General features: G+C 46.9%; 1 protein-coding gene across 1 annotated transcript in view; it reads right to left on the bottom strand.

The window, feature by feature from the left end:
• pik3r2 (phosphoinositide-3-kinase regulatory subunit 2) overlaps nucleotides 1-17,739 on the bottom strand; it is a 31,035-nt gene that overhangs the window by 12,129 nt on the left and 1,167 nt on the right. Inside the window, exons 2-7 of the mRNA XM_062960208.1 lie at nucleotides 15,325-15,799; nucleotides 12,996-13,088; nucleotides 7,718-7,780; nucleotides 2,571-2,711; nucleotides 674-878; nucleotides 159-244 (exon numbers count right to left, since the gene is read on the bottom strand). Of these exons, the coding sequence (XP_062816278.1) occupies nucleotides 159-244; nucleotides 674-878; nucleotides 2,571-2,711; nucleotides 7,718-7,780; nucleotides 12,996-13,088; nucleotides 15,325-15,646 (910 nt within the window). The 5' untranslated portion in view covers nucleotides 15,647-15,799. The remainder of the gene's footprint in view (nucleotides 1-158; nucleotides 245-673; nucleotides 879-2,570; nucleotides 2,712-7,717; nucleotides 7,781-12,995; nucleotides 13,089-15,324; nucleotides 15,800-17,739) is intronic.

Raw genomic sequence — 17,739 nt, 5'->3', positions numbered from 1 at the left:
TTACGCGGACTCTATACCTAATTTCCTTTGGATATATAATTGCTTTAATAAAGATATTGTGTGTTATATTGGCTCTTTTCTGGTTTCTGAGTGCTCACGCTGCCTTGGGGTGCAACTGGGGGGGTGGGCTTTGGGGACCCCCTTGTTCTTGTTCCTACCTGGAGCGGGCAGGTCGGTCTCCGGGTCTTTGTTCTGCAGAAGGGTTTGCAAGAAGACGGCAGGGAAGTCGGCCACCGACTCTGCACTATGGGGAAAAAATGGAGCATAACAAATAATATGGTTGCACTATCTACAACAACAAGGTTTCCGTAACACAAATCAAGTTCTTTCTACTTTCTCATTCAGATAAACAGCTTCGCGCTCACAGAGCCTCCTCCTCTCACACTGAACTCACACAGGAGTTTCACATATTTGCCGTATGTAATAAATCTTGCCAACCAGAAGGTTGAGAGTTCACAGCCCGGGTCAGGGTGAGCTCCTGACCTTGAGCCCAGCTTCTTCCTATCGAGCAGTTCGAAAACAAATGTGAGTAGATAAAAAGGAACCGCATTACTCTCCCATAAATTCACATTACTCTCATGTGAATTCATGGGAAGGGTCTTTTGTTAATAAGCCCACTTGCCCAACAAGGACTGCAGCCTCCCCCAAAACAACAGACGGACCTCGGACCCACCTGGCGGAGGGGGCCCCCCGTAGCAGCAGGGGCCCGAAGATCTCCCCCAACGTCCGGGGACAGAGCCCGTTGCTCGGGGCGTGGGCGGCCACCGTGGCCAAGTGCCGCAGGAGGAACCGGAGGGTGAGGAGGTGCGGGTGGGGCAGGGCCTCCAGGGCCGAGAGGAGCTGCGGGCGGCACGGGTCCGGCGGCGAGGGGCCCGCGTCTGCAGGGGAGCAAGGAGGGCGTCAAGACCACCAAGAGGTGTTGGAAATAGCAAGGGGTTATAGACATGGGATTGTACTGAGCATGTTCAGACTCAGGATTCCCTTTTGTATTCAGTCTGTTTTACACCTCCGAGGAGATGCGTGTCTGCTTTACACCTCAGTGGAGGTGGATGAATATTTTGCATCAGACCTCAGTGGAGGTGGATGAATATTTTGCATCAGACCTCAGTGGAGGTGGATGAATATTTTGCATCAGACCTCAGTGGAGGTGGATGAATATTTTGCATCAGACCTCAGTGGAGGTGGATGAATATTTTGCATCAGACCTCAGTGGAGGTGGATGAATATTTTGCATCAGACCTCAGTGGAGGTGGATGAATATTTTGCATCAGACCTCAGTGGAGGTGGATGAATATTTTGCATCAGACCTCAGTGGAGGTGGATGAATATTTTGCATCAGACCTCAGTGGAGGTGGATGAATATTTTGCATCAGACCTCAGTGGAGGTGGATGAATATTTTGCATCAGACCTCAGTGGAGGTGGATGAATATTTTGCATCAGACCTCAGTGGAGGTGGATGAATATTTTGCATCAGACCTCAGTGGAGGTGGATGAATATTTTGCATCAGACCTCAGTGGAGGTGGATGAATATTTTGCATCAGACCTCAGTGGAGGTGGATGAATATTTTGCATCAGACCTCAGTGGAGGTGGATGAATATTTTGCATCAGACCTCAGTGGAGGTGGATGAATATTTTGCATCAGACCTCAGTGGAGGTGGATGAATATTTTGCATCAGACCTCAGTGGAGGTGGATGAATATTTTGCATCAGACCTCAGTGGAGGCGGATGCATGTTGCTGTTTGGATTTCAGTAGAACTTTTGGACTTCAGTGAGTACAGCTGAAAAACTATAGACTATTGATTAAGAATGATACCTTGTGTCTCCTGTATCAATTTAATGATATAATAATATTATACTATACTAATATTATAATATATTGTATATACAGTAGAGTCTCACTTATCCAAGCCTCGCTTATCCAAGCTTCTGGATAATCCAAGCCATTTTTGTAGTCAATGTTTTCAATATATCATGATATTTTGGCGCTAAATTCATAAATACAGTAATTACAACATAACATTACTGCGTATTGAACTACTTTTTCTGTCAAATTTGTTGTATAACATGATGTTTTGGGGCTTAATTTGTAAAATCATAACCTAATTTGATCTTTAATAGGCTTTTTCCTTAATCCCTCGTTATTATCCAAGATATTCGCTTATCCAAGCTTCTGCCGGCCTGTTTGGCTTGGATAAGTGAGACTCTACTGTACATGTAATATTAACAATAATATTATTATGTAATACAATGTAATAATAATTATAATTCACTATTATAATTGAATATTTATGGTCTTATATGTTATAGAGTACTGTATAACTCTATTGTGTATAACAGTTGACTACTTATTGTTTTGCTATTTGCTACTTCCCGGAGCTCCCAATCCTGCCTTAACTCTGTCTCGACTTCCCTGAAGCTCCTGGTCCTGCCTTGCAACACTGTCAGGCTGTCCAGGCTCAAATGTTGAGCGATGCAGCCTTTCATCTTTGTCCCCATCACAAGCCCTGACAGCCCATGGATCTCGATACGGCACTCTCTCAACCCCATAAGAAGCCCTTTTCCTCACCTTGCAGCACCCGCAGGATTTCCGCCTGGGCGCAGGCTGGCACCACGGGGGTCGGGAGGTCCTGAAGGAAGCCCTTGAGAGCGTCACCGAGGGAAAGAGGGTCCGAGGCCTCCAGATCGCCAGCCGCCACCGCCGCCCAGTCTGCGAGAAGAGAGAGAGAGACGAGAGAGCGGATTCGTTGCCATCTTTCCCCGTCCAAACACGGTCCCATTTCGGGCGCCAAGACTGAGAAGTTGCCTCCAGATGCAGAGCCGGCCCTAGGTAATTTTCAAGTGTAGGCGAACAAGATTTTGGCGCCCTCCACCCAAACCAATCACTGAAAAATAAAAGTGTTGGATAAGTGAAAATGTTGGATAATGGTGTATGGGGGTCTCATGGGAGTGTCATGGGTCTCATAGTGGTGTATGGGGGTCTCATGGGAGTGTCAAGGGTCTCATGGGCATGTCAAGGGGTCATATGGGGGAGTCAAGGAGTCTCATGGGAGTGTCATGGGTCTCATAGAGGCGTATGGGGGTCTCATGGGAGTGTCAAGGGTCTCATGGGCATGTCAAGGGGTCATATGGGGGAGTCAAGGAGTCTCATGGGAGTGTCATGGGTCTCATAGAGGCGTATGGGGGTCTCATGGGAGTGTCAAGGGTCTCATGGGCATGTCAAGGGGTCATATGGGGGAGTCAAGGAGTCTCATGGGAGTGTCATGGGTCTCATAGTGGTGTATGGGGGTCTCATGGGAGTGTCAAGGGTCTCATGGGCATGTCAAGGGGTCATATGGGGGAGTCAAGGAGTCTCATGGGAGTGTCAAGGGTCTCATGGGCATGTCAAGGGGTCATATGGGGGAGTCAAGGAGTCTCATGGGAGTGTCATGGGTCTCATACTGGTGTATGGGGGTCTCATGGGAGTGTCAAGGGTCTCATGGGCATGTCAAGGGGTCATATGGGGGAGTCAAGGAGTCTCATGGGAGTGTCATGGGTCTCATACTGGTGTATGGGGGTCTCATGGGAGTGTCAAGGGTCTCATGGGCATGTCAAGGGGTCATATGGGGGAGTCAAGGAGTCTCATGGGAGTGTCATGGGTCTCATACTGGTGTATGGGGGTCTCATGGGAGTGTCAAGGGTCTCATGGGCATGTCAAGGGGTCATATGGGGGAGTCAAGGAGTCTCATGGGAGTGTCATGGGTCTCATACTGGTGTATGGGGGTCTCATGGGAGTGTCAAGGGTCTCATGGGCATGTCAAGGGGTCATATGGGGGAGTCAAGGAGTCTCATGGGAGTGTCATGGGTCTCATAGAGGCGTATGGGGGTCTCATGGGAGTGTCAAGGGTCTCATGGGCATGTCAAGGGGTCATATGGGGGAGTCAAGGAGTCTCATGGGAGTGTCATGGGTCTCATAGAGGCGTATGGGGGTCTCATGGGAGTGTCAAGGGTCTCATGGGCATGTCAAGGGGTCATATGGGGGAGTCAAGGAGTCTCATGGGAGTGTCATGGGTCTCATAGTGGTGTATGGGGGTCTCATGGGAGTGTCAAGGGTCTCATGGGCATGTCAAGGGGTCATATGGGGGAGTCAAGGAGTCTCATGGGAGTGTCATGGGTCTCATAGAGGCGTATGGGGGTCTCATGGGAGTGTCAAGGGTCTCATGGGCATGTCAAGGGGTCATATGGGGGAGTCAAGGAGTCTCATGGGAGTGTCATGGGTCTCATAGTGGTGTATGGGGGTCTCATGGGAGTGTCAAGGGTCTCATGGGCATGTCAAGGGGTCATATGGGGGAGTCAAGGAGTCTCATGGGAGTGTCAAGGGTCTCATGGGCATGTCAAGGGGTCATATGGGGGAGTCAAGGAGTCTCATGGGAGAGTCATGGGTCTCATACTGGTGTATGGGGGTCTCATGGGAGTGTCAAGGGTCTCATGGGCATGTCAAGGGGTCATATGGGGGAGTCAAGGAGTCTCATGGGAGTGTCATGGGTCTCATACTGGTGTATGGGGGTCTCATGGGAGTGTCAAGGGTCTCATGGGCATGTCAAGGGGTCATATGGGGGAGTCAAGGAGTCTCATGGGAGTGTCATGGGTCTCATACTGGTGTATGGGGGTCTCATGGGAGTGTCAAGGGTCTCATGGGCATGTCAAGGGGTCATATGGGGGAGTCAAGGAGTCTCATGGGAGTGTCATGGGTCTCATACTGGTGTATGGGGGTCTCATGGGAGTGTCAAGGGTCTCATGGGCATGTCAAGGGGTCATATGGGGGAGTCAAGGAGTCTCATGGGAGTGTCATGGGTCTCATACTGGTGTATGGGGGTCTCATGGGAGTGTCAAGGGTCTCATGGGCATGTCAAGGGGTCATATGGGGGAGTCAAGGAGTCTCATGGGAGTGTCATGGGTCTCATAGTGGTGTATGGGGGTCTCATGGGAGTGTCAAGGGTCTCATGGGCATGTCAAGGGGTCATATGGGGGAGTCAAGGAGTCTCATGGGAGTGTCATGGGTCTCATAGTGGTGTATGGGGGTCTCATGGGAGTGTCAAGGGTCTCATGGGCATGTCAAGGGGTCATATGGGGGAGTCAAGGAGTCTCATGGGAGTGTCATGGGTCTCATAGTGGTGTATGGGGGTCTCATGGGAGTGTCAAGGGTCTCATGGGCATGTCAAGGGGTCATATGGGGGAGTCAAGGAGTCTCATGGGAGTGTCATGGGTCTCATACTGGTGTATGGGGGTCTCATGGGAGTGTCAAGGGTCTCATGGGCATGTCAAGGGGTCATATGGGGGAGTCAAGGAGTCTCATGGGAGTGTCATGGGTCTCATACTGGTGTATGGGGGTCTCATGGGAGTGTCAAGGGGTCATATGGGGGAGTCAAGGAGTCTCATGGGAGTGTCAAGGGTCTCATACTGGTGTATGGGGGTCTCATGGGCATGTCAAGGGGTCATATGGGGGAGTCAAGGAGTCTCATGGGAGTGTCAAGGGTCTCATGGGCATGTCAAGGGGTCATATGGGGGAGTCAAGGAGTCTCATGGGAGTGTCAAGGGTCTCATAGTGGTGTATGGGGGTCTCATGGGAGTGTCAAGGGTCTCATGGGCATGTCAAGGGGTCATATGGGGGAGTCAAGGAGTCTCATGGGAGTGTCATGGGTCTCATACTGGTGTATGGGGGTCTCATGGGAGTGTCAAGGGGTCATATGGGGGAGTCAAGGAGTCTCATGGGAGTGTCATGGGTCTCATACTGGTGTATGGGGGTCTCATGGGCATGTCAAGGGGTCATATGGGGGAGTCAAGGAGTCTCATGGGAGTGTCAAGGGTCTCATAGTGGTGTATGGGGGTCTCATGGGAGTGTCAAGGGTCTCATGGGCATGTCAAGGGGTCATATGGGGGAGTCAAGGAGTCTCATGGGAGTGTCATGGGTCTCATACTGGTGTATGGGGGTCTCATGGGCATGTCAAGGGGTCATATGGGGGAGTCAAGGAGTCTCATGGGAGTGTCAAGGGTCTCATAGTGGTGTATGGGGGTCTCATGGGAGTGTCAAGGGTCTCATGGGCATGTCAAGGGGTCATATGGGGGAGTCAAGGAGTCTCATGGGAGTGTCAAGGGTCTCATAGTGGTGTATGGGGGTCTCATGGGAGTGTCAAGGGTCTCATGGGCATGTCAAGGGGTCATATGGGGGAGTCAAGGAGTCTCATGGGAGTGTCAAGGGTCTCATAGTGGTGTATGGGGGTCTCATGGGAGTGTCAAGGGTCTCATGGGCATGTCAAGGGGTCATATGGGGGAGTCAAGGGGTCTCATGGGAGTGTCAAGGGTCTCATAGTGGTGTATGGGGGTCTCATGGGAGTGTCAAGGGTCTCATGGGCATGTCAAGGGGTCATATGGGGGAGTCAAGGAGTCTCATGGGAGTGTCAAGGGTCTCAAAGTGGTGTATGGGGGTCTCATGGGAGTGTCAAGGGTCTCATAGTGGTGTATGGGGGTCTCATGGGAGTGTCAAGGGTCTCATGGGCATGTCAAGGGGTCATATGGGGGAGTCAAGGAGTCTCATGGGAGTGTCAAGGGTCTCATGGGCATGTCAAGGGGTCATATGGGGGAGTCAAGGAGTCTCATGGGAGTGTCAAGGGTCTCATGGGCATGTCAAGGGGTCATATGGGGGAGTCAAGGAGTCTCATGGGAGTGTCAAGGGTCTCATACTGGTGTATGGGGGTCTCATGGGAGTGTCAAGGGTCTCATGGGCATGTCAAGGGGTCATATGGGGGAGTCAAGGAGTCTCATGGGAGTGTCAAGGGTCTCATAGTGGTGTATGGGGGTCTCATGGGAGTGTCAAGGGTCTCATGGGCATGTCAAGGGGTCATATGGGGGAGTCAAGGAGTCTCATGGGAGTGTCAAGGGTCTCATGGGCATGTCAAGGGGTCATATGGGGGAGTCAAGGAGTCTCATGGGAGTGTCAAGGGTCTCATGGGCATGTCAAGGGGTCATATGGGGGAGTCAAGGAGTCTCATGGGAGTGTCAAGGGTCTCATACTGGTGTATGGGGGTCTCATGGGAGTGTCAAGGGTCTCATGGGCATGTCAAGGGGTCATATGGGGGAGTCAAGGAGTCTCATGGGAGTGTCAAGGGTCTCATGGGCATGTCAAGGGGTCATATGGGGGAGTCAAGGAGTCTCATGGGAGTGTCAAGGGTCTCATGGGCATGTCAAGGGGTCATATGGGGGAGTCAAGGAGTCTCATGGGAGTGTCAAGGGTCTCATACTGGTGTATGGGGGTCTCATGGGAGTGTCAAGGGTCTCATGGGCATGTCAAGGGGTCATATGGGGGAGTCAAGGAGTCTCATGGGAGTGTCAAGGGTCTCATAGTGGTGTATGGGGGTCTCATGGGAGTGTCAAGGGTCTCATGGGCATGTCAAGGGGTCACATGGGGGAGTCAAGGGTCATACAGGGGTCTCAAAAGTTACATGGGGGTGTCAAGGGGTCTCATAGAGGTATCAAGGGGTCTCATGGGGTTGTCTCATGAGGGTGTCAAGGGATCTCATGGGGTGTCAAGGGTCATATGGGAGTGTCTCATGGGGTGTCAAGTGGTTTCATGAGGGTGTCATGAGATTTCATGGGGTGTCAAGGGGTCACATGGGGGTGTCAGGGGTTTTATAAGGGTGTCAAGGGGTCACATGAGGGTTTCAAGGGTCTGGTTCCTACCAGTTCGGAGCGCCTGCCTGAGTTCGGAGCCCGATGTCCTGTAGAGCATCTTGTTCTCCAGCCCTGAAGAAGCCAAAGGCGGGCAACAAGAAAGGAGAAAAACAGCAAGAGGGCAGATTAGTGGGTTGGGGACACACATACACATACATCTATACAGGCCATCAGAAGACCATAGGTAAGCAAAGAGACCTTCAAAGACCATCTAGACAGTCTCATAGGACCATAAGGAAAGTGACCTCCAAAAGCCATCTAGATGGTCTCATAAGGCCGCAGTTAAGCAAAGAGACCTTCAAAGATCATCTAGATGGTCTCATATGACCATAGGTAAGGAAAGTGACCTCCAAAGACAATCTAGATGGTCTCCTAAGATCATAGGTAAGCAAAGAGACCTTCAAAGACCATCTAGACAGTCTCATAGGACCATAAGTAAGGAAAGTGACCTCCAAAAGCCATCTAGATGGTCTCATAAGGCCATAGCTAAGCAAAGAGACCTGCAAAGACTATCTAGACGATCTCATAAGACCATAGGTAAGCAAAGAGACCTTCAAAGACCATCTAGACAGTCTCATAGGACCATAAGTAAGGAAAGTGACCTCCAAAAGCCATCTAGATGGTCTCATAAGGCCGCAGTTAAGCAAAGAGACCTTCAAAGATCATCTAGATGGTCTCATATGACCATAGGTAAGGAAAGTGACCTCCAAAGACTATCTAGATGGTTTCCTAAGATCATAGGTAAGCAAAGAGACCTTCAAAGACCATCTAGACAGTCTCATAGGACCATAAGGAAAGTGACCTCCAAAAGCCATCTAGATGGTCTCATAAGGCCGCAGTTAAGCAAAGAGACCTTCAAAGATCATCTAGATGGTCTCATATGACCATAGGTAAGGAAAGTGACCTCCAAAGACAATCTAGATGGTCTCCTAAGATCATAGGTAAGCAAAGAGACCTTCAAAGACCATCTAGACAGTCTCATAGGACCATAAGTAAGGAAAGTGACCTCCAAAAGCCATCTAGATGGTCTCATAAGGCCGCAGTTAAGCAAAGAGACCTTCAAAGATCATCTAGATGGTCTCATATGACCATAGGTAAGGAAAGTGACCTCCAAAGACTATCTAGATGGTTTCCTAAGATCATAGGTAAGCAAAGAGACCTTCAAAGACCATCTAGACGGTCTCATAGGACCATAAGTAAGGAAAGTGACCTCCAAAAGCCATCTAGATGGTCTCATAAGGCCGCAGTTAAGCAAAGAGACCTTCAAAGATCATCTAGATGGTCTCATATGACCATAGGTAAGGAAAGTGACCTCCAAAGACTATCTAGATGGTTTCCTAAGATCATAGGTAAGCAAAGAGACCTTCAAAGACTATCTAGATGGTCTCATAAAACCATGGTAAGGAAAGTGACCTCCAAAATCCATCTAGATGGTCTCATAAGGCCGTAGCTAAGCAAAGAGACCTTCAAAGACCATCTAGACGATCTCATAAGACCATAGGTAAGCAAAGAGACCTCCAAAGACTATCTAGACCAGGGGTCTTCAAACTTTCAAAGCAGAGGGCCGGTCTACAATCCTTCAGACTGTTGAGGGGCTGAATTATCATTTGGGAAAAAAATCCAACAAATTCCTATGCACACTGCAAATGTCTTATTTGTAATGCAAAACAACAACAACAACAACAACGAAAGAACAATACAATATTTAAAAATGAAAACAATTTTAACCAACATAAGCCTATCAGGATTTCAATGGAAACTGTGGGCCTGCTTCTAGCCAATGAGATAGTCACGTTAATTAGGATTGTTGTTGTTCTTGTTGTTGTTGTGTGCCTTCAAGTCATATCAGACTTTGGGTGAGCCTAAGTAAAAAATGATTTATTTATTCATTTACTACATTTATTTACTACATTTATATCCTGTCCTTCTCACCCCAAAGGGAACTCAGAGCAGCTGTATGTACATACAATATATTATATTATTAGCATAGCACAATATTGGCTTTATATATTACTATATTGAACTATACCACTATACTGTAATATTATATGTAATATATAACATATAATTAATATTATTATATGGTATTATTAGTATTATATTGTATGAAATGATAATATTATTATCAATATTATATATATATACAATATATTATATTATTTAAAATGATATAAAAATATTCTATTATAAATGCGTGCGGGGGCCAGGTAAATGACCTTGGAGGGCCGCATCCGGCCCCCAGGCCTTAGTTTGGGGACCCCTGATCTAGATGGTCTCCTAAGACCATAGGTAAACCACGAGACCTCCAAAGACTATCTAGATGGTCTCCTAAGACCATAGGTAAACAACGAGACCTCCAAAGACTATCTAGATGGTCTCCTAAGACCATAGGTAAACCACGAGACCTCCAAAGACTATCTAGATGGTCTCCTAAGACCATAGGTAAACAACGAGACCTCCAAAGACTATCTAGATGGTCTCCTAAGACCATAGGTAAACCACGAGACCTCCAAAGACTATCTAGATGGTCTCCTAAGACCATAGGTAAACCACGAGACCTCCAAAGACTATCTAGATGGTCTCCTAAGACCATAGGTAAACAACGAGACCTCCAAAGACTATCTAGATGGTCTCCTAAGACCATAGGTAAACAACGAGACCTCCAAAGACTATCTAGATGGTCTCCTAAGACCATAGGTAAACAACGAGACCTCCAAAGACTATCTAGATGGTCTCCTAAGACCATAGGTAAACCACGAGACCTCCAAAGACTATCTAGATGGTCTCCTAAGACCATAGGTAAACAACGAGACCTCCAAAGACTATCTAGATGATCTCATAAGCCCATAGCTAAGCAAAGAGAACTTCAAAGTCCATCTAGATGATCTCCTAAGACCATAGGTAAGCAAAGAGACCTCCAAAGACTATCTAGATGGTCTCCTAAGACCGTAGGTAAACAACGAGACTTCCAAAGACTATCTAGATGGTCTCCTAAGACCGTAGGTAAACAACGAGACTTCCAAAGACTATCTAGATGGTCTCCTAAGACCGTAGGTAAACAACGAGACTTCCAAAGACTATTTAGATGGTCTCCTAAGACCGTAGGTAAACAACGAGACTTCCAAAGACTATCTAGATGGTCTCCTAAGACCATAGGTAAGCAAAGAGACCTCCAAAGACTATCTAGATGGTCTCCTAAGACCGTAGGTAAACAACGAGACTTCCAAAGACTATCTAGATGGTCTCCTAAGACCATAGGTAAACAACGAGACTTCCAAAGACTATCTAGATGGTCTCCTAAGACCATAGGTAAACAACGAGACTTCCAAAGACTATCTAGATGGTCTCCTAAGATCATAGGTAAGCAAAGAGACCTCCAAAGACTATCTAGATGGTCTCCTAAGACCGTAGGTAAACAACGAGACTTCCAAAGACTATCTAGATGGTCTCCTAAGACCGTAGGTAAACAACGAGACTTCCAAAGACTATCTAGATGGTCTCCTAAGACCATAGGTAAACAACGAGACTTCCAAAGACTATCTAGATGGTCTCCTAAGACCATAGGTAAACAACGGGACTTCCAAAGACTATCTAGATGGTCTCCTAAGACCATAGGTAAACAACGAGACTTCCAAAGACTATCTAGATGGTCTCCTAAGATCATAGGTAAGCAAAGAGACCTTCAAAGACTATCTAGATGGTCTCCTAAGATGATAGGTAAGCAAAGAGACCTTCAAAGACTATCTAGATGGTCTCCTAAGATCATAGGTAAGCAAAGAGACTTCCAAAGACTATCTAGATGGTCTCCTAAGATCATAGGTAAACAACGAGACTTCCAAAGACTATCTAGATGGTCTCCTAAGACCATAGGTAAACAACGAGACTTCCAAAGACTATCTAGATGGTCTCCTAAGACCATAGGTAAACAACGAGACTTCCAAAGACTATCTAGATGGTCTCCTAAGACCATAGGTAAACAACGAGACTTCCAAAGACTATCTAGATGGTCTCCTAAGACCATAGGTAAACAACGGGACTTCCAAAGACTATCTAGATGGTCTCCTAAGATCATAGGTAAGCAAAGAGACCTTCAAAGACTATCTAGATGGTCTCCTAAGATGATAGGTAAGCAAAGAGACCTTCAAAGACTATCTAGATGGTCTCCTAAGATCATAGGTAAGCAAAGAGACTTCCAAAGACTATCTAGATGGTCTCCTAAGACCATAGGTAAACAACGAGACTTCCAAAGACTATCTAGATGGTCTCCTAAGACCATAGGTAAACAACGAGACTTCCAAAGACTATCTAGATGGTCTCCTAAGACCATAGGTAAGCAAGGAGACCTTCAAAGACTATCTAGATGGTCTCATAAGACCATAGGTAAACAACGAGACCTCCAAAGACTATCTAGATGGTCTCCTAAGACCATAGGTAAACAACGAGACTTCCAAAGACTATCTAGATGGTCTCCTAAGACCATAGGTAAACGACGAGACTTCCAAAGACTATCTAGATGGTCTCCTAAGGCCATAGGTAAGCAAAGAGACCTCCAAAGACTATCTAGATGGTCTCCTAAGACCATAGGTAAGCAAAAAGACTTCCAAAGACTATCTAGATGGTCTCCTAAGACCACAGGTAAGCAACGAGACTTCCAAAGACTATCTAGATGGTCTCCTAAGACCATAGGTAAGCAACGAGACTTCTAAAGACTATCTAGATGGTCTCCTAAGACCATAGGTAAGCAACGAGACCTCCAAAGACTATCTAGATGGTCTCCTAAGACCATAGGTAAACAACGAGACCTCCAAAGACTATCTAGATGGTCTCCTAAGACCATAGGTAAACAACGAGACTTCCAAAGACTATCTAGATGGTCTCCTAAGACCATAGGTAAACAACGAGACTTCCAAAGACTATCTAGATGGTCTCCTAAGACCATAGGTAAACAACGAGACTTCCAAAGACTATCTAGATGGTCTCCTAAGACCATAGGTAAACAACGAGACTTCCAAAGACTATCTAGATGGTCTCCTAAGACCATAGGTAAACAACGAGACTTCCAAAGACTATCTAGATGGTCTCCTAAGACCATAGGTAAACAACGAGACTTCCAAAGACTATCTAGATGGTCTCCTAAGACCATAGGTAAACATCGAGACTTCCAAAGACTATCTAGATGGTCTCCTAAGACCATAGGTAAGCAAGGAGACCTTCGAAGACCTGAATCCTTGGAACAAGCAAACTCCCAGATTCGAAGGGGAGACCCTCCTTCCGCCCCGCCGCTCACCTTTCTTCTCGATGCCCTCCACCATCCGGCACAGCAGAGGTGGAGCCACTTCGGGTGGCCCAAACTGCTCCGACAACTCCGGAAGCATCATTCCTATGGAGGGATTTGGGGACGGGGGAATTAAAGAGGGTCAAGAAAGAGACCCCAACCCAGCACGCCAATGCCTTAAATCAGTGGTTCCCAAACTTATTTGGCCTGCCGTCCCCTTTCCAGAAGAAATATGACTCAGTGCCACCTGGAAAGGGGGCGTGGCTCAGAGGGGTGGGCGTGGCTCCTGCTGAAGAGGGCGTGGCTGAGCCTCTCCCCTAGTCCAAGATGCAGGGCTGGGAGGGGAGGTGGGCGGGGCCACCAATGGGCTCCAGGACTGGGATGGGCGGAGTTAAGAGCTCTGAGGCAGGGCTGAGCTTCTATCCCTGTCCTGGACACAGGGGGCGGGGCTAGAGGAGGGGGCGGGGCCTCTATAACCCGCCCTTCAGTCCTAAAAATCCTCTCAGGAGAGGTATAGAGGCTCAGCCCTGTCTCAGGCTCTTGGAAGGAGGCCCCGCCCCCACCCCTAGCCCCGCCCTTTAGTCCTAAAAGGCCTCTCAGGAGAAATATAGAGGCTCAGCCCTGTCTCAGGCTCTTGGGAAGAGGCCCCGCCCCCACCCCTAGCCCCGCCCTTTAGTCCTAAAAGGCCTCTCAGGAGAAATATAGAGGCTCAGCCCTGTCTCAGGCTCTTGGAAAGAGGCTCCGCCCCCACCCCTAGCCCCGCCCTTTAGTCCTAAAAGGCCTCTCAGGAGAAATATAGAGGCTCAGCCCTGTCTCAGGCTCTTGGGAAGAGGCCCCGCCCCCACCCCTAGCCCCGCCCTTTAGTCCTAAAAGGCCTCTCAGGAGAAATGTAGAGGCTCAGCCCTGTCTCGGGCTTTTGGGAAGAGGCCCTGCCCGCTTCCCTAGCCCCGCCCTTTAGTTCTAAAAGGCCTCTCAGGAGAAATATAGAGGCTCAGCCCTGTCTCAGATTCTTGGGAGGCCCCGCCCCCACCCCTAGCCCCGCCCTTTAGTTCTAAAAGGCCTCTCAGGAGAAATATAGAGGCTCAGCCCTGTCTCAGATTCTTGGAAGGAGGCCCCGCCCCCACCCCTAGCCCCGCCCTTTAGTTCTAAAAGGCCTCTCAGGAGAAATGTAGAGGCTCAGCCCTGTCTCAGGCTCTTGGGAAGAGGCCCCGCCCCCACCCCTAGCCCCACCCTTTAGTCCTAAAAGGCCTCTCAGGAGAGGTATAGAGGCTCAGCCCTGTCTCAGGCTCTTGGGAAGAGGTCCCGCCCCAACCCCTAGCCCCGTCCTTCAGTCCTAAAAATCATCTCAGGAGAAATATAGAGGCTCAGTCCTGTCTCAGGCTCTTGGAAGGAGGCCCCGCCCCCACCCCAGCCTTTTAGTCCTAAAAGGCTTCTCAGGAGTATAGAGGCTCAGCCCTGTCTTGGGCTCTTGGGAAGAGGCCCTGCCCCCTTCTCTAGCCCCGCCCCCTGTGTCCCAACAAGACCTCAGGTCTTGCTCTGTGTAGTAATTAAATCTGGATGATTGCAGTCTAAAAATCTTTATACTCTGTAAGTTACGACTGTGTAACCGCTGACAGAATTGGATCATCAGTTGTATTATTATTTGTATTATTGTTAACATTACGTATATGATGCTCTAATATACATATTATGTTCTAAGTTTTGAACTTTTACTGTGGTGCATATTTTTCAGATATAGTTTTGACTGACAGCCTGCTATGACCTATCAGGCATGATTTCTGGCCTTGGAGGTCGGGGACTTCCTGCAGACTGAGGAATGTGTTTTCTTATCTCTGCGTGTTGAGCTGTGCTTGCCGAGGCGAGAGGCTGTAGAAGAATGCCAGCTCAGAGCGATGGCTTTTGCTATGCTTTGTAAATATGTTTGTAGATATTGAAATAAATGTTTGGACTTCAGACTACAGATGTGTTTGAGTCTGATACTGAACAGGAATTGGTGTGGAAGCCGATTGCAACCAATTCATCAGGGTGCTGGAGAAGATGATTGATGGAGTTTGGAGAAACCCACACAGCACGCACCCTGACCCACTCACAGACAAATACAACGCTGGATCAGAATGTGTTTGTTTTGGTAATTCTACATAAATAATGTGTATTAATAGATGCTGGATCAGAATGTGTTTGTTTTGGTAATTCTACATAAATAATGTGTATTAATAGATGCTGGATCAGAATGTGCTTGTTTTGGTAATTCTACATAAATAATGTGTATTAATAGATGCAAGTCCTGTGACTTTCTTCCCGCCCACATGCAGCCGAGAGAGTGTCTCCCCGACCCGCCTACCTGGACCGGTCTCCGGGCCGGGAGCGGCGGGCAGGGGTCGGGGCATCCGGGGCCGCTGTGTCGGGAGGGCGATCTGGACGGGGCCCAGGTACTCCACGTAGGTGCCGGGGAAGTCCCCCTTCTGCCGGGTGCGCTCGTTGACCCCCGGGATCCACCCCACGCGGTGTGGGGAGGCCTCGTCCCCGTCCCGGAAGCCCCCCAGGGCCTGCAGGGCCCCCTTGCTGACCACCAGCACGTCCCCCGGGAGCAGGTCGATGTCCTCCTCCCGCTCCTTGCGGTACGGGTACCGGGCCCGGTACTGGAACCCTTCGGCGCTGCCCATGGCCCCCTCCCAAGAATGACCACGAGGAGGTCTAGGTGCAGCCCCGCTCCCGCAACTTGAAGCCCCGGCTCAACCAGACGATGGAGCAGAGGGAGAACGTGACCAGCATAATCCTTCTTGGGGAGGTGGGACGCTTTTCGGGGGGTCCGTTCCCTGGAAAGGAGAGAAAAAGAGAGAGAGAGAGAGAGAGAGAGAGGAGGGGTCACCACTTGCAGGCTTTGCAAAAGAAAACACACTGATAAGGGAGGAGAAGAGAGAAATAGATCACATATTGCAAGTAAGAGCCTGCAGGTTTTGCAAAAGTAAACACACTGATAAGGGAGGAGAAGAGAGAAATGGATCACATACTGCAAGCAACAGCCTGCAGGGAGGCTTTGCAAAAGTAAACACACTGATAAGGGAGGAGAAGAGAGAAATGGATCACATACCGCAAGCAACAGCCTGCAGGGAGGCTTTGCAAAAGTAAACACACTGATAAGGGAAGAGAAGAGAGAAATAGATCACATACTGCAAGCAACAGTCTGCAGGGAGGCTTTGCAAAAGAAAACACACTGATAAGGGAGGAGAAGAGAGAAATGGATCACATATTGCAAGCAAGAGCCTGCAGGTTTTGCAAAAGTAAACACACTGATAAGGGAAGAGAAGAGAGAAGTAGATCACATATTGCAAGCAATAGCCTGCAGGGAGGCTTTGCAAAAGAAAACACACTGATAAGGGAAGAGAAGAGAGAAATAGATCACATACTCCAGATAATTCACTTCAGCGTGCATTTTATACAGCTGTGTAGAAGGGGCCTCATATAATCCAGTTCTAAACAGATAATATAAGATTATAAATATACAGTAGACTCTCACTTATCCAACATAAACACCCCGGCAGAACGTTGGATAAGCGAATATGTTGGATAATAAAGAGAGATTAAGGAAAAGCCTATTAAACATCAAATTAGGTTATGATTTTACAAATTAAGCACCAAAACATCATGTTAGACAACAAATTTGGCAGAAAAAGTAGTTCAATACGCAGTAATGTTATGTAGTAATTACTGTATTTACGAATTTAGCACCAAAATATCACGATGTATTGAAAACATTGACTACAAAAATGCGTTGGATAATCCAGAACATTGGATAAGCGAGTGTTGGATAACTGAGACTCTACTGTATTATTGTTATTATTACTAATACAAACGAATAGTAGTAGTCATATTATTGTATCATTATTACTAATACTCATTAATAGCAGTGATCATATTGTATTGTTATTACGAATATGAAGTAATAGCAGTAGTCATGTTGTTGTATTATTACTAATACAAATAAATAGTAGTCAATAGTCATATTGTTGCATTATTATTATTACTAATACGAACTAATAGTGGTAATGTCTTATTATTGCTAATATGACTTAATAGTAGTAGGAGTAAAAAGGTTGCTTTATTATTATAGTTATTAATAATGCTAATGAATTATTACGCAAGCTTTTGACACGAAATGTTAATTAATAATACTACTAGTCATACTGCTGTATTATTATTATTATTATATTTTCTATTGAATCAATAATAGTAATGTGTCATTATTGCAAATATGACTTGACAGTAGTAGGAGTAAAATTGCTACTGTATTATTATCATTATTAATAATGCTAATTAATTATTACGCAATGCTTTTGACACAAAATAAAAATACTAATTACCAAAACTACTAGTCCTTCTGCTGTATTATTATTATTATATTTTCTATTGAATCAATAATAGTAGTAATGTGTTATTATTGCAAATATGACTTAATAGTAGTAAAATGGTTGCTTTATTATTATAATTATTAATAATGCTAATTAATTATTATGCAATGCTTTTGACACGAAATAAAAATGCTAATTAATAATTCTACTAGTCATATTGTATTATTATTATTATTATTATTATATTTTCTATTGAATCAATAGTATTGTTGTTTGGTGGTGGTTGTGGGAGGGGTGGGCTAGATGGCTTTTAGGGCTCCCTATATATATATATATATATATATACACACACACACACACACACAATATAAACTATATATATAGATAGATATATAGGGATCTCACAG

This window comes from Anolis carolinensis, unplaced genomic scaffold (genome assembly GCF_035594765.1).
Source record: "Anolis carolinensis isolate JA03-04 unplaced genomic scaffold, rAnoCar3.1.pri scaffold_7, whole genome shotgun sequence".
NCBI classification, from domain to species: domain Eukaryota; kingdom Metazoa; phylum Chordata; class Lepidosauria; order Squamata; family Dactyloidae; genus Anolis; species Anolis carolinensis.
The sequence above is the reverse complement of the archived record's forward strand: the minus strand, read 5'-3'. Positions and strand labels throughout refer to the sequence as shown.